At 38.4% G+C, this 23,863-nt stretch overlaps 1 protein-coding gene across 2 annotated transcripts; it reads right to left on the bottom strand.

Annotated features, from left to right (window-relative positions):
* Positions 1–23,325, bottom strand: LOC133857901 (uncharacterized). 2 transcript variants are annotated; one of them, XR_009898396.1, is made up of 17 exons: positions 23,078–23,325; positions 21,732–21,799; positions 18,430–18,585; positions 16,908–17,075; positions 16,450–16,600; positions 10,543–10,622; positions 9,323–9,595; positions 9,064–9,207; positions 5,428–5,562; positions 5,170–5,268; positions 3,860–3,916; positions 3,480–3,684; positions 2,565–2,683; positions 2,158–2,226; positions 1,674–1,772; positions 1,284–1,594; positions 1–470 (listed from the first exon to the last, which is right to left on the bottom strand). XR_009898396.1 is itself a non-coding variant. In XM_062293278.1 (16 exons), the coding sequence occupies exons 1-16, from the start codon at positions 23,199–23,201 to the stop codon at positions 1,355–1,357; spliced, it is 2,187 nt and encodes a 728-aa protein (XP_062149262.1). In that variant the 5' UTR covers positions 23,202–23,325; the 3' UTR covers positions 1,180–1,354. The 2 variants fall into 2 exon arrangements, 1 of the variants encoding a protein (XP_062149262.1); XM_062293278.1 differs by lacking the exon at positions 1–470 and having other exon boundaries at positions 1,180–1,594.
* Positions 23,326–23,863: the final 538 nt, after the last annotated feature.

The raw sequence follows: 23,863 nt of genomic DNA on the forward strand, positions 1-23,863 counted from the left end.
TTGGATTAAACCCATCTTAAAAACCTTTTTAAAAAACAAGGCCATAAAAATTAAGTTCATAGTTAAAAAAGAAGCTCAAAATGCAAAGCGGATGTCACAAGCTGTTAGTACAAAAAAACCGCATGCACGAGTGTGGTTAAGAGCGGATTCCACAAAGTGCCGATGTGGTTACTAAAATTTGCTCTCAGCAAAATGCAAATGCGAAATAAGGGTATTATTCGCCCACATAGTGCAGTTTACACACCTGGACTCAATATGGCAGTTGTAGCAGCAGTTCTTTGTGACTCCAAGGGGAACATCATCTTGGCTGCCTAAAGACAGCTTCCTCTAGTGGAAGCAAATGTTGAGGAAGCTCATGTTGCCATGCTAGTAGTTAAATTAGCAGAAATTCCTTATTCTAGAAAGGGACTCGCTCATTATCCCCGAAGCCATCAATAGAGCCAGTCTTTCCTCAGATTGGATTTTTGCTCCTATTATTAAGATACGCATAATTAGCTCCTACTTTTCCAAAGTTGGACCGCATTTGAAGATTTCTAAAAGTACAAACTTTAGAGCACGCAAATTGCTAAGTGAGTCGCTTCTCATTGAATTTTGAGAAGCATTCCTAACTTCTCCGCATTTCTCTCCTCTGTCATGATTTAAAAGTGGAAAAGACCCATTTTGTTACTTTCACAGTATTGCTCAGAAAAAAGAAAAGAAAAAGAAGAAGCAAGTGGTAGAGACTATACCTCCTTTATTAAAGAAAATAATCTGCAAATGAATGACTCGTTTTGCGTACAGAAATGCATAAGCAAGCAAATGCATGGGGATGTTTGAACGATATGTTAGTGAGGCCTATCTGGTGAGGGGATGAAAGTGGATTCCTATGCTCTCTCTCAATTGTCTTCCTCTTAAGTTTTTTCACTTTTCTCATTTTCTGCTACTCCTTTTACTGCTTGTCCCGTTCAGACTCTGATCATTAATCTATCAAGAAATTAGTCCATTAACTTAATATTCCTACACCATTTCCCCACTCTGCTCTCTATAACTAATCACCCTTTTACCCTCATTTGTCCCCCTCTTTATTCTATCCCAACCACCTCTCATTTGGTCTAACATCTTCCCTCCGTTATGTGTTAAGAGTTGATATCTTTACCCCAACCCCACCATCCAACCCGTGAAAAAAAAGAGGCAAGAAAGTTGTACATGAACACTGTTTTTTATTGGTTTCTTATTCAAAATTACAATATAAATGTAACAAATAATTATGATGAAACAACTAGTAATGTTACCAAGAACTATACCGCATGACCCAGTTGCCTCTGAATCCTGTGTGAAGTGTTTCAAAATTGGTGGATATCAATAGAGGGCACCTTCAAGATCTCTTGACGACGGCAGTAGCGAAGTAAGGATGGTGGCTGAATTCAAAAGAAACCTTCAGTGTAGGGTCGAGGGCTCCTACCTGAGAAATGACATTTAAGGCAATGCTATTGTGCTCTGCCACTTGCTCTATCCTTCTGAGTTCGGCCAATTTGTCTGGGTCATTGGAAAAACTACTCTTGACCTCCTTTGCAATTCTCTGAGCATCTTTAAAGTAATTATACATAACCAGGGTCTAAGCAGATAAGGAGATATCAGTTACTCCATATGAGAGAGGATTATAAAAGCTTGTACAGTGTAAAAGAAACACTTACAGAGATGCGAGCATATGTCGTCGATTCCTTGAATGCAGGGTATGAGATGTGATCAGGAACACAAGCTTTTTGCAAAAGTTCAAAGTTCTGAATAAATCTCTGCGAAGTAACAAATTACGCATATTAGTCTAAAAACCATGCAGCAGAGTTAAATGGATAACGCAGCAAAAAGCAATCAGGTATTCAGGTTCACGAGTAAAATGCTGAAACATTGTCAAGAGTAAGATAATTGGATTTATCTCACGTGTAAATTAATCAATTTCAAATGCAAAAAGTAGTGCCTTTTAAAAATGTTTTGAAGATGTATATCAGTAAGGACAGTTGTTTTACCCATCCACATCAAGAGTTTAAGTTGTGGAAAAACAACTATATTGGCCTCAATTAGCTCAGTAATGATTAAGCTACCATGTTTTCCCACCATGCCCAGCATGGCAGAATTACTTCAGATATGCAAATATAAATAAAATAGGATCAGAAGCCATACCTCTTGCTCTGTATTAAAAGGATTTGGACTCTGTAAGATCATGTTTTCATTCCTCAAAGCAGCAAGCATCTGGAAAGATTCAAATACTATAAGAAGATTCGAGCATTTCTGTTTTCCTTTGATAAATGATAAGTAGAGCATTTGAGTGGAAAATCTTTACGCAAAACACCTAAATTTAAAAATGGCACAATCCATTGTCACATTCACAACTTAGAATGGCCTGTCTAATTTTTAAACTAGAAACACTTCCTTCAGAAACCTGTCATAGTAGGGTTCTACCAACCAAGAACACCTACAACCTTGCACACTTAGGATGTCAACTTCTATTCCTAAGCATCTTAAATAGCATTTCCTAGAAGTGGTCATCCATGACCGCATAAATTATTAGTTAAAACAAGAAGAATTACCATTGTGAGCCCTTCAACGAGATAAATTTGGCATTGAACAAAAAGAACTGCTGGTGGGATTCGATATTCTCTTGGCACTTCCTTCAGGGAATCCCTTTTTTTCTTTCCCTTTCGTTTATCTGTTCAACAGAAGTATAGGAACACATCAAAGGGTATCAAAACTTGATGGAGACAGTATCAAATGCAGATTATAACAGAATGTATTTCAGTTGTTCCCAAATATCTTATTCTAGACAGAAAGAGGCAGAACCATTCAGAGGTACATGCCGAAGAGTTTGATCCCTTCACCCAAAATAATCTTATCAGCCAATCTACAGGCTTTCCCTGAACTATTTGGCATATTTCTAGCCTACCAAAAGAACATAGCAGATTAAATGTTTGTAGTTATCCACTAATATTTTCTATACTCCATTGTTAAAGGTGCAAAAATCGGTGGGTTTGTGCATCTTGAACCATCAAATCCAGCAAGTTCCTGCTCTCTTAATGTGGATCATTTGGAGAGAAAGGAATCGGCATCTCTTTGAGGATAGTGAGTCAACCGTGCTTCTTAAAAAATTCTTATTTCTGAGATCTCTCGGTGGGTTTGTGCATCTTGATCCATCAAATCCAGCAAGTTTTCTGCTCTCATAATGTGGAGCATTTGGAGAGAAAGGAATCGGCGTCTCTTTGAGGATAGTGAGTCCAACGTGCTTCTTAAAAATCCTTATTTCTGAGATCTCTTTTGCATTGGGTTATTGTAAATGTTCCTAATTTTGTCTTAGAGAATCTAGTAGATTTGATTTGTTTTTTAAATTGTAGTAGCCTATAGAGTATTCAGTTCTCTTGTATACTTTTCGTGTACGAGGCCTTTGCCCTTTGTTTTTGATAAGTTTATTATTATTTATTAAAAATAAATAAATAAACGAGTATACTTACTAGTGTCATTCCTCGCTGCCACCTTAAGATGTGTTTTTTCTGCAAGCTTGATCAAGACAACATACATATACCAGTATACCATGCAATATTCACTTGGGGAATAGAGCTCCAACTCAAAACCCAATAAAAGAAAACGGGAAGCTATCCAGTATGTTTGCTCCTCTACCCAAAGGAGGATATGTTGGAAAATTTTCATATATACATTCTGCAAAACCAAACAAATTTTGATTGAAAATAGATCCCCCTAGTGAAAGCATCAGGGATTGCTAATATTTAGCAAATCTATAAATCATAAAATATTTAACCAAACAAGCAGATACAGACGCTGCTACAATACAGGTAGGAGACAAGTCAGTTAGACCTGTGGCAGACTAACATACCTCGTCATCCGGACTGTTCAAGATGTCTCCAAAATCCTTTCTAAATGCCAGCTCTAGCTGTTTGTCACATATAACAGAACATAAATACATTTACTGTCAAGCCCAACACTTGTTGTATAGCCAACATAATACTCATGGGTAAAGTGAAAATCAACAATTGTAAGCATAAATGTCAATGTAGCAAAGGGTAACAACTTCCCTATGCTGAGTTCATATTTGCTCCTCATAGATATATGATACTCCGAAGCACACAAGTGATTGTTCCAATTATATTTGCCAATTTCCATAATATACAGCTTGTGTGGCTACAGATCACTGATCTAAAAGTGATGGCTCAATATCAATTAAGTTACTTTTTTGATTGCGATTGGATCTATACATTTTTATTCGGGTTGCTAACTCAACGGTAGAGTACTCGGCTTTTAAGTGTGACTAGCATTTCGAGTCTGTACCCAAAACAGATGCGCTGCGGTACCCAGCGTGTCTTGCTTGCTAGTGATCTAGATTCATACTAGATTCATATAAGGGTGTGTGCAACCTAAAGAGATGGCCGTATCTCTTTGGTGAATGTGGTATCAAGGTTTGGTTCATTTGGACTTTTTCCCTAAATAGTTCATACCTGGGCTAAGAAACAGATAGCCCACCCATCCGGTGCAGTAGAGTTTTTTGATGCATACAAGTATTTTTGTTTGGGGGCCGAGATTTCCGATACGTGGGGCCTGCATTGCCAAGTCACAAGAGCGAGGCGAGGTTTGGAACCCTACTGCGAGCGGGGAAGAAGCGATCTGCTATCGAGCCATCTTATTGAAAATAATTTTGATCTAGTTCATGGCCTATTAGAAGTAGAAGGCACCCTCATGGGATCCATACTAGCTGCCCTGCACGACCCAATATGAAGCTATTTATCTGATCTAGTTCATGGCCTATTAATGCTACTCTTCAAACTCATTTCATATCGGTTGATGTAGCGTATTTTAAGTGGCTAACACTTTTTTTTTAAGTGGCTGACATGAAAAGCTACTTAAAACCCATCACATAAGCCAGTGTGAAATGGATGTGAATAGTAACATTACTCATTGAGTTATCTATATATCATGTATCGTAAAGTGCAATTTTTAAGGGAAATTCACTGGGCAAGATACCAAGGGGAAAGCAATATTTATTAACAAGGTGGGGTTTAAAGGATGCTTTTGAGAAAAACCACTCAAGAAAACAGTAACCACTACCCCACTGTAGTGAAGAATGAAAAATAAGAAAACACTCCAATATGTTAACTTGCATGAGATCTGGACTACAAATATGAGACACACCTGTACATAGATAACACGCCAATCTTGTAGCATTTTCCCTAGCTTACGCCTCTGCCATGCAGAATTTGTACAAAGAATTTTGAGCGTATTAAGCACTAACTGCAATACAAAATGAAATTGCACATATTAGAAGTACCTTCTGCAAAGCAAATAGAATAGCTAAATAAGATGGTAGAGTGGGATTATTATCACTAACATGACTCTAGAATAGACAGCAAATGCATACGTATTTATACCAAAAGATGTTTTTGTCTTCACCTGTCCTAGTTGTCCAACATATTCATTATTCTGAATATCATGATTCTTCGTAACCTCGGGCAATGCTGCAGCTCTAGTGATCACAGCAAACATAGAATCCCGCCCATACAGTTTCCCATCTTGAACAAGCAGAAGCTGTTTATAAGTTATCAGGGTTGAGAATCCAGAACAGAAGAAAAACACAGCAAGCAAAATACTCCAACAAGATCAATAGTTGTAAACATCTAATGCAACTCATAAGCAAAAAATAGAAGCACATATTACAAAATGAGGACTTTGTTTGTGAGTCTGTAGTATCTATGTCATCATGTACTTTCCAAAGTGCACAATATCCTATCTGTGGTAAATGCTTCATGCTATAGTGTATAAACATGTTACCTGGAGCCTTTGCTTCTCAAGTTCTAAGTCATAATCCAGTCCCAATTTATTCTCCGACTCAAACGTTTGACCACACAACAATTATCATCACCTACATCAGCTTTAGTTTAATGTAACATCACCTGCTTCTTCTCCACTCACATGACAGTTTACATTTTTCAAGGTTTTAATGAACTTGATTATTCAAAATACAAACACTTAGCAAGCAGAAACATTTTTTTTCTCAAAGTAAATCAGTAGTTGTTTATGAAGCAGCAATGGAGAGTAGTCTTCCCTCGTCCAAATCCCTCCCCTCCCATGCATTTAACCCAAGTAAAGAGGGAGAGATACCACTAAGCATGCAGACAAAATTTAGGTATTTTGTTTTTGTTTCTATTTGATGCGGGACAAAATAATTACAAAAATCACATAGCGAAATTAGGGCAATAAGCTAAGAGAAAAAAAAAAGAAAAAAGAAAAGACGAGGAGACGGACTCTAGAAAGACAAATAAGAGAGAAGCTGGGGAGAGAAAGAAAAAGACGATGGGAGAAGAGAAAAAGGAAAGAAAAAATCACTTTCTCATAATTTTATTCCATAAAAAATTGCTTCCATTGGAGTACAATGCATGCTTAAATAGACTCTGACTAAACCCTAGGGCAACGCCCTTTTATTAACTTGCCTACCATAATTTTATTGACTTATCTAACATGGCAATGCCCATTATTGAATTATTCAAAATAATTTAGGTCAACACTTGCTACCATTGACTCTTGAAAATTAGATAATAATAAATTGCCGCATCATGCTCCCTTGTAGGAGAAAACTCGATCTCGAGTTTTGAAATGAATTCAGAAACCACCTTCTTCTTCTTCTTCTTTTCGTATGGTCTTCTTGCACAACATCAATGGCATCAAAATCTGGAGTGTGGAGGTAGCACAGCTGGGTTCGGTGTGCAGTCGCAATTCCCGACGGTGGCTATGGCGGCATGGACAACAAAAAAGCAAGGGGAGTGGCGGTGCTATAGGGTCATGCCGGTAAGGGGGTGGTCGACGTCTGGTTTGTGCTGAGTGGGCGGTTGATGCGATGCTGCCAGGCCGCAGGCTGATGGAGAAGAGAGTTGACCGGTGAGTCACGGTGGTTAGGTGTTTTGGGTGTTTGGGTGGCAGAAGCCCTGCGAAGGAATCTACCCAAGTTGTTGGTGGTAGCATGGTGGTGGGTGGATTTGGGTGATGTGTAGTAGCAGTGCATGAGTGATGGGGGATTGCCAACTGTTGGGGTGGATCTTTCTCCCGATTGGTAGGTTCTGATGGGTGATGTTGTGCGATGGGGTTCTCCAATTTTTTATCTTTTATTAATGATAAGTAATGTCAAAATATATTAAAAGCGTGAGGCGTCCTTAATTACACAGGAAGTATACAAAAGGAATACCAAGAAAAAGAAAACAAAAAGGAAACAATGACTCACAATTCACAAAGCCCAAAACAACCCCCAACCCCACCCTTAAAACCCACCAAAAACTAGAAGATACCCCTACCAACACAAGCCAAAAACCTTAGAATGCTGACAGAGCCCTCCTGCCTTTGCACGGCTAGAGCCTTCAAAATTAATGGAACATTCCAAGTTTTTAACTTCCCATATGCCTTTTGTACCACGTTTGGAAGTAGTCGGGACCTCTCAACAATGTTCCTTATCAAGGGTTGTCAAGAGATCCAGTTACTGATTCCCATGACCTCTACAAGAAATGCCGAACAAAGGGCCAATCTCCATCGCACGTTGCACAATCTCAGACTCCCCTTCGTGCTGAGCCCCAATGCTAATCAAGGGCCACCATTGGCTCCTTCAAAGACTTACAAAGCTCATAAAACTCGCTTAGAGGAGAGAAAGCAACGTCAACCACAGACGTGCAAGGCAGCATCAACCTCAGCGAGGGGAGGCCATCGTGTAAGAGGGGGGGCCACTGGCGCTGGCTGATCCAACCAATAGGCACCCAAAGAAGAAGAAAGATGCTGAAAGGGAATTGATAGCATACCCGACAAAAACTGGGGGAAGCACCTTGCTACTGACAGTAACACCGGCCTCGGCGGGAACAACATATTGCCTCCAGCGTCATCAGACCTCATCGAACTAGACCAATCCTGACCTCCTGCAAGCCATAAGGCTTTGCTGTGAGAATAGCCTAGAAAACCCGATATTATCCTCCCTTGAAATCTAGAAAACCCTCTCCCACAAGGCAGCCAAAATCCAACTTCGAAGCCCTATTAGCCTTGAACTTGCAGTAGTAATACTTCAAGGGCTTAGGTAAGTTTTGAGACAAGGACTGAAGCATCTCCAGTGAGAACTGAACTACCGCCGAAAACTGACCTACCTCCGCTAGAGCTGCCAACAAACTCAGACCTACCTTCGAGTCAAACCCATCTCCAGGCCGACTCAACACTTCCGACGAAGGCTGAGAAACACCATTCGTGGCGGAGGGAAACTGGCCACCATGACCCGGACCAGTGGCAGGGCTCGGGGTGAGGCCCCCAAGAGGTTTACAAAGCCCAGCCTACATCTTCACCTTCTTACGGATCTTGATGGGCTCAAAAGGCTTGGAGGAAGGCCTAGCCCGTGACTGAATGCAAGGCTTCTTAACACGCAGGTCGTCAAAAGCAATGGGTTTCACACATGGGTCTTTGAGAAGTCCATGTGTCAAACCCATATCCACCCATTGCAAAATTAAGGCAAAAAAGTTAAGAGAAAATAAAGAAAGAAGAGATAGAAGCTAGAAAGAGAGAAGTTGGGAAAGAGAGAAAAAGAAGGGAGAAGAGAAAGTGAAGGAGAGATAAATCACTTTCTCATAATTTTATTCCATATAAAACTGCCTCTATTTGAGCGTAATGCATGCTTAAATAGACTCTGACTAAACCCTATACCATCGCCCATTTATTAACTTGTCTAACATGGCAATGCCCACTATCGAATTACTCAAAATAATATAGGGCAACACTTAATATCATTGACTCTTGACAATTAAATACTATTAACTTGCTCTGCAACGGCATCCCTGTTAAGTACAAGAGTGGTACTTCCATAGGGGGCATTCACATGCCTAGGAAACTCAGAACTCTCATCAGCATAAAAGAACTCGAAGACTTGTTTTCTAGATAAAGGATCCAGTAACCTAAATAACCTAATGATTACAGTGACAATCAATAGCTACAATCCTCAATTACAAAATAGGAAAAAAAAAGTCATCAAATCACAGAAGTACAAAGATGCCAGATGCAGTAAAAACCAACCTGGAGATGAGCTCTTGCAACCAAATCAGGTTGAGATTTTTGGAACTGAACCACAAAGTGCAAAACACCTTCTAACAATGGGTCCAACGAGTAGGAACATATAATGTCTAGATCATGAAGAAGTTTCACAAAATATTCAATGGCCTGGGAACAGAGACAAAAATATGTTAGGATTGCTTTTTTTCCCAATAACAAGAAGATTTTATAATAACCAAAGTCAATTAGCGGAGATATCAGAAATAATTCTCTAAATTCTCACCTTTTTCCAAGAAAGAATTTTAATCGTGCGAGGTGGTGTAGGAGCAGATAATCTACAATTTAAGCTAGCATCAAATCCAATTGGTTGACAACCTGAAGCAGTAGTTCTATCTTCTGTGTCATCATCACAAGCTCCACTGGCAATAGATCTAAGAAATTCTGACGATTTAAGAATGCATTCTAGCTCTGATATGCAGGCGGCTATGTGTTTCCTCGCCAACTCCAAACCTCTCCCTTGAGGCCGCCTCATAGACGTAAGAACATGGTAAAAATGCTGAAAACAAAGGAAAGATGTTGAAAATACTAATCAAACAAAACATGATCTTGGTTTTGGTCCATGGAAAAGAACAAATGGAATAAAAAAAAAGGAGTACAAAATGCCACGGTGTTGATACACGTAAATGCAAGATGAAACCATCAAATAAAGCTAATCATGGGCAAAGCCATTTGCTAAAACTAAATGCCAATGCAGAACCAATTTTTTTTTGAGCTCGCATGTAGCAGAACAGAGATGTCAAACCAGCACTCTCAGAGTTATTCACATAAAGTTTGGAAAAACAAGAGGGATAAAACACAGAATATGATTGATGAACTGATTATCAGATCACTATCGCAAACAATAAAAGAAAGAAAGAAAAAATGATGATATTAACTGATGCACTTTTTTGAGGAACTTCAGTGTTACAAGCACAACTCTTGAGTTCAAAGCACCAAAGATAGATAAAAGATGCTATGCATTGATGCACATGATCATGATGCAGAAACAACAAACAAGCCATTTGCTAAAACTAAATGCCAAGGCAGAACCAATTTTTTTTTGCGCTCGCATGTAGCAGAACAGAGATGTCAAACCAGCACTCTCAGAGTTATTCACATAAAGTTTGGAAAAACAAGAGGGATAAAACACAGAATATGATTGATGAACTGATTATCAGATCACTATTGCAAACAGCAAAAGAAAGAAAGAAAAAATGATGATATTAACTGATGCACTTTTTTGAGGAACTTCAGTGTTACAAGCACAACTCTTGAGTTCAAAGCACCAAAGATAGATAAAAGATGCTATGCATTGATGCACATGATCATGATGCAGAAACAACAAAAAGGGTGCTAACAGAGGATAAACATATGCTTCCATGCAAATATATATGATCATAGATAATGCAGAGACAGTATTCTATATCAATCACAGAAATTTTAAGAGTCTACACAGGGTAAGACCTTACGAAAGCGTAAACGGCATAACAAGGCTTTGCAGTAGCCTTCTTCCAGATCAACATTTGCTTGTAATGGCTCTATATCTATACATCAAAGAGCTAGTAAATACATGGGAAAAAAAAATGAACATTTTAACTTACTTGCAGTAAGAAAGTGCATCAGATCGTATAAAGAATAAAGTACTATCAATTGCAAAAGGTAAATATAATGACTGAAAATTTAATCAGACTGGACATAAAAAAAAATAAAAAATTGAGTATATTTGCCACATGGCTCAAATAGACACCTTTGTTTGCAACTACAATTAGTATACTGTAGCCAGCATATGTCAGACATTCTTTAGTGACCACTTATATTTCACATGATAGTACAGCTATGGTTTTGCAATTATAATTGTTTAGCTAAACTAGGCAAGAAACCTGGTAAGGGATGTTATATACCTAAGCATTAACCGCCCTGGCTTCTCTCTCTAGTTTTAGTGACAGAAGCTCTCAGCCTTTCTTGAGAGATAATCCCTCATCTCCCTGTGAGATACCCCCCTGCCTCCTTCGTGAGTACCGGGAGAGGAGGTATGACTCTTGTCTCCATCCCCCCCCCCCCCCCCCCCCCCCCCAAATTCTCTGGATTGCTTTTATGTTTTTCAACTTTTTCCTCTCTTTTTCTTTGGTTTTATTGTCTTTCCTCTTTCTGTTTGTTGTGTGCAAGCCAGTTCTACAGCTCCTTTGCCTCTGCCACCACACGCTCAGCTCCTCCCCACCCTCCTCTTTCCACTGTCCATCCCCCTCAAGTGTTGAAGCCTACGCGCCATCCTTGGATGCGTGATCTGGGTCTCTAAAACTCAAATCTGCCATCCACCCACACCCCACGTCGCGCACCCCCTCTTGTCACCCTGGCCTCCCCTCAGCACCACCCACCCCTTCCCCACACGTGGGGGCCATGTGCCTTCCCATCGCTTCCCCTCTCCGCTGAAGCTGCAGATTGTTGGCTTTGTTGGTTTTTTGGTTGGCTTCTGTCTCCCCTCTTACGTGTGCCCCTTCTTGGCTATGGAGGCATAATAAACCGAAGTGGTTGGACACCCCTTCTATGGGACTTTGATTTGAAGCTCCTCTTCAACAGATCAAGATCTGGTTTTTACAGTGCTGACTATCTTGCTGCGGTTTCCAAGTCGCCTTGTTGCCGTTGCAGTAGCAAGCAGGCTCTCCCGTGCTCTGTATCTTCAATCGTCTTTCAGAGCGACCCTGTAAAGACCCAGTGAAAAGCGCTATCTACATCTGTACTATCACCCCAAAATGACTAATGATAACGCATATGTAACTAGCAATTTTCTCTAGGTTATTACAAATGGTATCAGAGCCATCTAGTAATGCCATGTGGTATCGTTAGCACCGCATGATGTAACCCTGACGAGAATGCCAGAGGTTTAAGAGGCAAAATTGTGACACCCCAGTCCCATATTGGGAAGATAAGTAGACCACATAGAGTTGGTGGTTTATAAAAGATACTCATGAATTCTAAGTCTCGCATTGCTTGCTTACTTACTAGGTGACTAGGCTTTATGAAAGAAAACATAAAGCTAAAATAAAATAAAGCAGAATAATAGAAAATAGAGACTTGTGAAAATAATAAAAGACACAAACTTAAGATGGTTCGGTAGTATGCCTACATCCACACACGAAAGCCCTATAGGCTACATATTGCTTTTATTGAATGATTGAATACAAAGAGTGCTCTCTTATTTATAGAGAGAAGAATAGGAATGTGCCTTCTATCTTAGCAATGCGAGACTACCAACATATTATCTTTAACACTTTATAAGTGATTTTAGGAAAGTTTTAAATTGACTAATTTTTTTGGGGTGATAGCATATATGTACCTAATGCTTTTTTCCTGTGTAATTACAGATCTATTTCTTGGATTTTATATATATATATAAGTAATCAACAAATCATTAGAAACGTAAGGCACCCTAAGTACACAAGTATAGAAAAGGAAACACCTAACTAGAAGTAGCAAAAAGAACATGGAAATCACTATAACTAATGTCAAAGGAGACACATTAGTAGTCGTCCACAAATATAAAGTTTTGAAGAATAAAGATTTAACCTCCTCCAACGTCCTCTCCCGGTCCTCAAAACTTCTTTCATTTTTTTCCCTCCATAAACATTATAAAAGGCACGTAGGCACCATCTTCTACACTACAACACTTTGCAGACTTCTAGAGGTCCACCAACAAGCATACAGATCGACTACATGTCTAGACATAACCCAACATAAACCAAAACGACTGAAAGAGGCAATCCAAATGGCATAAGCCACGTCACAATGAAGAAGAAGGTGGTCTACGAACTCCCCATTCCTTTTACACATGCAACATCTGTCCATCACGATGATGGGCCGCTTCCTGAGGTTATCTAGGGTAAGTATCTTACCTAGAGCTGCCAACAATGTGAAAAACGCCGCCCTCAAAGGAGCTTGAGTCCGGAAGCGGCAACCTTCAGTACAAGCTAGGGAAGCAATAGAAGGATTTGACCTTGAACAACCCTCTTTTGGAGGGGACCCACCACAGCTTATCTTTACTTCCTCTTCTCACTCTAGCTGAGTGCAACACCCGAAAAAATGAGGCAAATACATTCACCTCCCAATCATGCGCTGTTCTAGCAAAGCTTACATTCTATCGCTTGGAACTACCCAAAAACTCCAAATGAGCCAACAAAGGCATCTTTTGTACGAGCAATATCAAATTAAACTAGAAAAGCTTCCTTTAGAGCCACATCCTATTACGGACCTCCGTAACGAAGGATGAACAATGAATAATAATGATAATTTGGGTAGGATAATTTGAGGAATCCTGGGCCTCCTAATGTTAGGGTAATTTGAGGAACCCTAAAACTCCTAAACAACTGCTAAAGTTGAATTATAATTTTTCTTCTTCATATTATTTCATTCTTCAATACCCTTATTTATAGGGTTACAAAGCTGAAAATACAGAAACAATAAATAAATTAATATTATAAAACCTAAATAAATATTACTAATTTTAAAGGAAGACAAATCCCTTATTTTCCTATTGGAGATATTGCTTTATGATCGAGACTCCTTATTTTCCTAATAGGAATAATTAATCCATTATTCCCTAAAGAGACAATACGACTCTTATCTTATTAATAAACCCAATTCTAATTAGTCTAATGGAAATATCAATCCCTTATTTTTTTCCTAACCTAATGGGATATAAATCCCTATTTATCTTCTATTCACTTAATGAGGGACATAGATATAATTCCAAGAACGCCCTTGTCACATACCCTAGATACGTAACACATCTCCACACCACCAATCATGCCAAAATCTAATCCTGGATCCATCTCCCACCTCAAATCCAGTATGATAAGAAAATTTTTCCCATCTTTTCTTGATATTCTTACATAAGCCCACTCCAAATGCTCCAGAAGACTCGAGAACACCACCCACCCCATGAATTGCCAAATTTAGAGTCCACCTGCACTCTCCACCAAACCTCTCTCTCAAGTCATAGCGCCACAACCATTTACCTAAGAAAACACGATTGAACCCTATCAAGTTCCAAATACCCAACCCTCCCTCATAGATCGACGAACAAACTTTGGACCAACTCACCAAGTGATATTTGAACTCTTCATATAGCTCACACCATAAGAAATCATGCTAGAGCTTCCCAATACAGTTAGCAACACTCATCGAGAGAGGAAAGAGAGACATGAAGCACATAGGCAAATTGGCAAGAGTGCTCTTGATAAGGGTAACCCTACCACCCTTGGACAAATACATCATTTTTCAACTAGCCAATCGACGCTCTATCTTCTCAATAACACCGTCCCAAATATACTTGGCCTTGTAGGATGCCCCCAACGGAAGACCGAGATACTTTATCGGCATAGAGGAAACCCCACAACCTAGAATTCTAGCTAACCTTTCCACCAGTTGAACATTACCCGCAGGAACCAATTCTAACTTGGCCAAGTAAACCTATAAGCCTAAAGCAGCTTCAAAGTATCATCAGATAGAAGGTGAGAAAAAAACGACATTGCCCACTAAGAAACCATCCAACAGCACCCCCCTAACAGCAGCATAAACCATTCTACCCAGTGAAGGAGGTAAAGAGTTACATGTGTTTGATGTCATTGAAGAATATAGGGCCTTAGGTGATGAGAAGAAATGAAGAAGACAGAAGTTGTTACCTAGTTAGAGAGATCTACTCTCATGAAAGAGGTGAGTTGGAGGTAGAAATCTAGGGTGTTGTGGTTAAGAGAGAGTGATAAGAGTACTAAATTCTTTCACACTATTGCTAACTCCAACAGAAGGAAGAACTCTATAGACTCTTTATTGATTGGCGGTAGACTCTCTGCTAATCAGGTAGAGATCAGCGAGCACATTGGCCAGTTTTATCGACAGTTATATACCAAGCAGGGTAGTTGGAGGCCGTTGGTAGACGTTCTTCTCTTTGACTCAATTTTGGAGAATGAGGCTAGTTGGTTGGAGAGAGATTTTGAGGAGGTGAAGACGATAGTGATAGCCATGAATGGTGACAAGGCACCAGGCCTTGACGGTTTCTCAAAGGTGGTTTTCCATGCTTGCTGAGACTTTATTGAAAAAGCATAAGTAGCCCCTAAATACACACGCCGTATACACAAGGGCTCTCACAAGCCCAAAACCCAAAAAACAGCAAGAACACCCACAACCCAAACAACCCAAAAACGCATGCCAACCCAACACCTACAAGACATCAAAGCCCAAAACCCTCAAATGCTAACAAGTATGAGCCTTACCCTTTCCGCGCCTAGATGATGCTCCCTTTATAGATAATAGAGCATTCAAAATTCATAAGCTCCCTTCTACCCTTAACCTTCCGAGGGGTATCCTCTATTGAGTCTACCACCAACTCCGAAGGCGGATCAAAACCAGACGGCCACTTCTGAAATTCAACAATGACTTTTTAAAGTGGATATCATGAAGGTTTTCAGTAACTTCCAAGCTAGAGGTAAGTTTGAGAGGAGCCTCAATGCTTCGTTTATTACTCTCATTTCGAAGATTCCAGAGGCTATCAATCTCAAGGACTTTCATCCGATTAGTCTTGCGGGAGTATCAAAAAAATTATTGCTAAGATTCTAGCAAACAAGCTTAAGATGGTGATGGAGAAGATCACCTCTAAGTCGTAGAATGCTTTCATAAGAGGTACACAAATCTTAGATCCTGTTTTTATTGCAAATAAATGCCTTGATAGTAGATTAAGATCTAGTGAGGGATCTTGAAAAAGCTTATGATCATGTTAATTGGGATTTTCTATTGTATATGTTGAGGAGGTGTGGCTTTGGGGAGAAATGATGCTCTTGAATAGCTCATTGTATATCCTCAGTGTTTCTCGGTTTTGGTAAACGGCACTCTAACAGGGTTTTTCAGTAGCTCCCATGATTTCTATCCAAGAAAACATTGGACCTAGTCATTTTATGACCCATTTCTAGATATTTGTTTGTTTTTTATACTACCACTATATTTCTTGTTTGGGCCTTCTTGTTGGGGAGCCCACCCCCTCTTGTTTATTTCCTAATATATATAGGTGTGGGGGGGTTAAACCCACCCTTTTATCCCCCCAAAAAGGGCCAAAAAGAACTACAACCTTTTTACATATATAAAAAAAAATATAAAGGGCTCGACAAAATAACAAAATGTGGACAGGTTTTTAAAGATGTCATACAGTACATATGAAAGAATTCACACATAAAGGTTGATCAGTCCTAGTCTAGCCTCTCAAAACCAATATGCACATCCCCCATTTACCATGAGTCCTTTTGAATCATTTGCAATCTTGACAAACAATGTTTTGCTTTAAAAGGAGAAAAAAGGTCAGGTTCAAGCAAGTGATATGACAACTACCTTCTAGCACTCTTCTTTTTGATGAGTGGGCTTTGCAAGCACGCAATTGGCGAGAAATTGTTTCTTCAACAGCATTTAGCAATGATAAGCACTTTTCATCTCTATCCCCATCCAAAGGAAGGCCGTAAGCCATTGTAAATAGATCCTCTTCCTGCCAAAGAAAAAAATGAGATCAAAAGTTTTCCAGAAACATACCATTTCATCACATTTTTTTTTTTTTTTTTAAAAAAAAAAGAATGATTAGAAACAACAGATAAAAATTGTCAATATGCAGTGAATGAAGCTTTTCATTTAGACAAAAAATTAACTCTTTGCCCAAGAGGACATCAAAAAATATTTACTTACATGAATACTAAACAACTTCCCGAGGAAAAGTCTACTTCAGATTAGGGGGGGAAATAAGACCAAAATTTGTTCCATAAAATGAAGGGGCAAAAAGAGTTGTTGGAATACTTTACTTCATGTGTACGTGCATCTGAGACAACTGAAATAACTGCCTTGCAGGTTGCACGAATGACTCTGCAGTAAGAATGAAGCAAGGCGTGTGAAGATGTCCTATCAGGCCTCAAAAGATAGATACAAGAGAAGACGGTTTGTGCCAATGAGTGACCCTTGTGCCACGTAGCCTGCAATGTAGGGATCATCATTTAGATGAGTATAAAGATTAGGTAAGATCTACGTAGAAGATTATAATCTACATAGAAATACATATAAAAAGTTGTTAAGACCAAAGTAGCACAGACACGGGCATAGCATTTGGTTATGAGCCAGGACACAACAACTCCAATCTATAAATATATGTTTGTGTGTGTTGTATGCTTTCCTTTTTGGAAAAAAATAAAATAAAATAAAATAACAATTTTAGAATAAAAGGATATAACCTCCACCAATGTTAAATAAATTTTACACCAGATTTCATATAAATTTGTGGTTCAAAATAAGAAAAAACTGGGAGTTTTAAGAAAAAAAATATTTATAGTCCATTTATATAAATGAATGGTTACAAAGAGGGTAGGTTTTGTATATCAGTTGATAGAGAGAGCAAGCAAAAGAGAGAGAGATAAGAGATGGGAGGAGAAGCAATAGTATGGCCATGTTTGTTAAAGTTTTTTTTTTTTTTTTTGGTCTTTTATTTTATGTTCTCAAAACAAATACATTAATAAACAACTCAAAACACAAAACACTTTTTTATAGATCTGTATTCTTCCCATGTGCTTAACTTTTGCAAAGGTTAGAGTTAACTTATTATTTAATTTTTATTTATTATTTTTTTTTAAAAAAAAAAGAAGATTGTCAAAGCCTTTTTTCTCTTCTTAATTTTTTATATTTTTACATGTAGGGTTCTACATCTATTTGGGTTTCTCAAAATAAGCAAGTGTACTCTATAGAAAACAAAATAGGATCCTCTCCATTTCAAGTAAAATGGAGAGAATCTATTTCATGATCCAAATTAGATTCCACAAACCTAATGATGTATTATTGCCATATGGTGAATATATTGTCATGTCATTTTAAAATTTTAAAATTATATGTCACCATGTACACCATTAGATGCAACAAAATAAAAGCTTGACCGTGAAATTGATTCTCTCCATTTCAATCTATAGAAAACATTTTCTCAAATGTGGACCCCACTAGAAAATATTTCTAAAACCAGTTTTCACCTTTATTTCACATCAAAACACTTTTTCAAACCAAAAACACAAAACGCTCCCCAAAACACAATAACAAATATACCCTATGATTGTTCTATTCCTTCATTACTATCATCATTGAATGACTCTTCGTTTTAGGTGGGATAAGCCTCGTATCCTTCTGCCTTTCTCAAAAGCAGAATATGTCCCTTGATGTGTCACTAAACGTCCATAAATGGGAAAAAAACAAATATGATTTTGTAAAGAGTTGGGTAAGACAATCACGGCCAAGGCTTGTCTGTGCTACATATGGAAGACTAATCATAAAAAGTAATATTGCAGATACCTCACATGCTAGAAGATAATCCATTATGTCAATGGTGCATTGAACATCAACAGTTTTGTAAAAGCTAATAGGGACTGGAGCAGCACCATTCTCAATGGCTTCATCAACAGAGTAGTATTTACAAACCATACCGGAATCCATCTTCGGGTCCATTATCTAGTAAAAATTAACAATTACAAACTAAGAAATATAAATTAAGCATATAAAGGGCAAAATAGATTAAGCACATATAGGAAAAAATACAACATAAACAAAGTGCAAAATTATGCAACTCTTTGCATTCAAGATCCTACATTAGAAAGAAAAATAAACATGAGAGATGAAAATAACCTTTTTTTTTTTATAAGAATTACCTACATGTACGCAGGAAGTATATAAGAGAAAACACTTAACTAGATGGAGAAAAAAGAACAAGAAAATCATGACAAAATCAATTGTCTAATGATACAAAGTATTGAAGAATAAAGACTTAGGCTCCTCCAATACTTTCTCACGGTTCTCAAAACTTCTGTCATTCCTTTTCCTCCATAGACACTACAAAAGGAACAAAAGCACCATCTTCTACACAACAACACTATGACAGCTGACAGTCCACTAACAAGCAAACAAGTCAACTACTCCTCTAGGCATAACTCAAGATAGCTCAATTCAACTAAAGAAAACATTCTAAAAGGCACAAGCAACCTCACAATGGAGAAGAAGATCGTCTATGAACTCCCCATTCCTTTTACACATATAGCATCTATCGATCACAATGACATGCCGATTTCTAAGATTGTCCGTGGTAAGGATCTTTCCTAGGGCCACTGACCAAGCAAAAAAGGCCGCCCTCAAAAGGAGCCTTAGTCTACCAAACACTCTTCGAAGAGAAAAGAAAGTCATCATTAAAAACTAAGACACTATAGAAGGATCTAACATTGAACAACCCTCTTTTAGAAGGGACCCACCAAAGCTTGTCTTTACCTTCCTGTCTCACTCTAATTGAATACAACACCTTGAAGAACGACGCAAAGACATCTACCTCCCAATCATGAGCCACTCTTATAAAGCTTACATTCCACTAATTGGAGCCATCAGAAAGCTCCAAGTGAGCCGCTATAGAGGCATCTTTCGCGAAAGCAATACCATATAAATCTAGAAAGGCTTCTTTAAGGGCCATATCCTCGTGGCAAAATCTAACCTTGAAATCATCTCTCACATCATATCTGATGACTTGAAAACTTCCCCCAACCCTTCCTAATATTTTTCCATGACCCCACACCATACGCCCAAAGAGGCTCATTAGAACCCCCCACCCCCACAAAAAAAAAAAAAAAAACCTGAACCGTCAAATTTAAAATTCACCACAACACTCCACCAAGCCTTCCTCTCATGCACATAGCGTCATAGTCATTTTCCTAAGCGATCATGATTGAACATCAACAAGCATCGAACCCCCAACCCTCCCTCAAAGATCGAAGAGCAAACCTTGTACCAGCTTACCAAGTAATATTTGAACTCTTCACCTACCCCACCCCATAAGAAATCTTGTTGAACATTCTCAATACGGTTTGCAACACTCGCAAGGAGAGGGAAGAGAGACATGAAATAAGTAGGCAAATTGGAAAGTGTGATCTTTATAAGGGTAGCCCTACCAACCTTAAACAAATTCATCATTTTCCAACTAGCCACTAACGCTCTATCTTTTTAATAACACTGTCCCAAATAGGCTTGGCCTTGTCCCCATTCATAACTTTCACTACTTCCAACACCTCCCCATCCTCAAAATGTCTCTCCAACCAAATAACCTCAGACTCGCTAATAGAGTCAAAAGAAAGGTTGTCCAACAATGGCCTCCAATCGAACTGTTCGATGTACAAATTTTTATAAAATTGGTCAATGTTCTCACTGATCTCCAACCGGTTGGTAGAAATTGTACCATCAACCAACAAGGAGTCAATGGATTTCTTTCTTCTATTGGAGTTAACCATTTTGTGAAAAAACTTTGTGCACTTGTCACCCTCCCTTAACCATAAGACCCTAGATTTCTGCCTCCAACTCACCTCCTCCATGAGAGTGGATCTCCCTAACTCGCTTACAATTTCTGCCTTCTTCTTTCTCTCCTCAGCACCTAAAGCCCTCTCTTCTTCAATGATATCAAAAACACGTAGCTCTTCCAAACGAATCTTTTTCTTCCTCTCTACATTGTCAAACACCTCCTCATTCCATTTCCTTAAATCAGCTTTAAAAGCCTTGAGCTTGCAGGCTAAAATGAAGCTTAGAGAGCTTTAAAAATGATTAGAGTCCCACCACTGTTCCACCCCGTCTACAAAACCCTCAAACTTTAGCCACATGTTTACAAATTGAAGTACCTACTACCACCTTTGAAAGTCACCACAGTCAAGGAGGATAGGAAAATGATCCGAGCAAAGTCTAAGAAGCCTCCTCTGAGACACACTAGGAAACCATGCTTCCCATGCCGGAGAGACAAGAAACCTATCAATTCTGGACCAAGGTGACTCCCAATTATTCGACCAAATAAAAGTTTTACCAACAAGAGGGAGGTCCATCAAGCTTGATAAAAAAATAAAGTCAGAGAACTCCACCATATCTGGGGGCATAAACGAGCTTCTCCCAATCTCTCATAGGGGAGAACTAATGAAAATAACTTAATAACATCCAAATGAAAGTTACCGTATCAATTCAGTTTAAGTCACATGCAATGAGCAAAAGGCATGGGAATAACTTGCCCATGGCATCACATAATAAGAATTGAGGAGCATCACATCACACAACACAACAAGATATTGAAGAAAGTTTTCCAAGAATGCAAAAAGATTGGACCGATAAAACTTAAAAAAAAAAAAAAAAAAAAAAAAAAAAAAAAAAAAAAAAAACCAAGCAGAAACTGCAGAAAAACATTAAAATGGCATAAGCTAAAGTGGGCATTCCTTCAATTTCTTTCTTTCTCTCTTCCTTTTTTTATTCCTTTTTTTGTCATTAGTTCATTAGCATTTTGGCTCTTCATAATCCTTTCTGGACACATTGATGTTATTGATTTCATGCACTGATCAGTTCCAATTGCACTTGATTCCTGTATACTTCCCATGTATTTGAACTGGGCCTTTGTTCTTCTTTTTCAAATAAAATGTATACTTAACAAACAAGAAAAAGAGGGTTGAAAATGCCATCAATAGCACATAGAAAAACATGTTTTGGAAATGCTATTTAATGCAGCATAAATTGTGCGAGAATAAACATAATTTATATTTAAAATCAGAACTAGGAAAAAAAAAGTTAAGCATCAAATACATAGCAAGTACCTCCAAAGCAGACATGGCAGCAAAAAGATTGAAATTATCTCCATGAACGAGCTCACCATCTCGAAGATCTGTGACCGAACATTATGAAAAGAAACTAGAATCAAGGGTAAAGCTAACAGCAGGCTAATAGGGCAGAACAATCTTCTAGTTTCAAAACCCAGAAAACAAAAGTAGTTAGGAAGTGATACTAACAGTCACATAGACTCTGTATTTTGCATCACACAATTAAATTTATATGTTAATTCTGCCATGCAAATTTTGAACCTAAGAGTTCAACCCGAACCCACTCTTTTACCGCCTGATGTAAGGTTTGAGTATATATCAAAAACAAAAAGTGCCAATCAATTGGGAACATGGACATCCACATGATGAAAATGTCACACCGAAGATTATTTCATTCCCATTTCAATCTAGTACTATAGTGCAAATGGTTTGCCCTTCGATAGGAAGAAAAACTAACATGCGATGCACACACAAAATAACAGATTGAAGAATGATTAACCTCTTTTTAACTGCTGAGATTACTGTGGGATACCTAAAGAAATTGAGGTATTGCATTTGGACAAAAGGTCATTATCCAGTATTGGTCCCACTTAAATGAGGATGGCTTGTATATGATCGTACCCTTCAATATGATTGTATAAAGTGACTGTCTTGACTTGAATCCATGCACTTACCCTGGATAGCTCGAGACTTTTGCCATTGCACCAAACAATTCCCCCAAAAATATTTTATTTAAAAAAGAAAAAAAAAAATCAACTAACTAAATGAGTTCATATGACTCAGTTCAACGAACATCCATGCTTTCCGGCGTAACAAAGACCGAAGTATAGATTTTCAATACGAAAAACAAAAGCTGAACAATATTCGCATTTATTTTCTTTTCCTATACAGCCTCAGCAACAAATGAAGCATCAGATTTATACCCTTCCAACTCAATTTTCATCATTTAGTTTGTAAAAAAACTAAAAACTCAAACTTTAATTTTCAATAAACTGCACAACTCTGTCAGTTCTCAATTGAACTAATTCTTTTGTTTCCCACGGAACAATGTAAAATAAAAATCAAATCTCCATCATCTGTCCCGTACTTCTCCATTTTCTCAGAAACCAAACACAGCTTCGTTGTTTCCAAACAGAAATTAAAGAAACCCCAGATCTTCATTGAGCTAATCAGCCAAATCACCCTTTTGGCTCCCGAGAAAAAAAAATTAAACAATTAATAATGCTTAGTTCACTTTAGTAAAGCATAAGATTGAAATACTATTTGCTTTTCATTTATTTTCTTGGCAAGCAAACAGAGTGGGATCAGAGCTGGGAAGTGAATTCAGGCAAGAAGGAATCGACCTTTGCATGCGGCTTCGAGGAGGAGTGACACGTCAGTCCAGACCATGTTCTCGCCGGAGGCAATGGAGGCGCCTTCGGGTACGGAGACGCCCACGGCCGCTTCCTCTGCACCCTTCTCGGCCATTTCGCTGAAGCTTCGTTCTCTGCGCCTCGGAGTCTCTCTTTCTCAGTCTTTGGAGGACAGATAGACTACTGTTTTGGTATTCGCAGGTTCTTTGCTTTGCATACGAAGAGAGAAACACAATAAGACAGTAAAAGACATTTAGGTCGGGGTTTTTGTGAAGGACCCGGGTGGGTTTGGCTCAGGGTTTTAGGGCATGAGTCGGGTCGGAATGCATGGGCTCTCATTACAAAATTTCAACAATTTTGAGTTTTTTCTTTTTTTTTTTTTAATTTTTTTTTAGAGAAATACTGGGTACTTAAACTTTTACAAAAAGAAGTTTACAAACAGACATATAATTTGAGGTGGCATTTTAAAAAAATTTAATAATTTTACAAAAAGAAGTTTACAAACAGACATATAATTTGAGGTGGCATTTTAAAAAAAATTAATAAACTTAAAAGTGGTGTGAACGTCAACGTGCAATAAATCCCTTTTCAGGCACACAACTTCTCACTCTCCAAGACGGAAAGATAAAGACCACTTTTAAAAGTACCAGCCAACTCCTCATCGAAGGCTTCATCGATGTACTCTGGGACCCTTCTCATAGAATGAAGTCAAGAAAAAAAAGATGAATCAGTGCCGGAGAAGGCGGTCGGCTTGTTCTAAAAGTTGTTACTGTTCCT

This window comes from Alnus glutinosa, chromosome 14 (genome assembly GCF_958979055.1).
Source record: "Alnus glutinosa chromosome 14, dhAlnGlut1.1, whole genome shotgun sequence".
In the NCBI taxonomy this organism is placed as follows: Eukaryota; Viridiplantae; Streptophyta; class Magnoliopsida; order Fagales; family Betulaceae; genus Alnus; species Alnus glutinosa.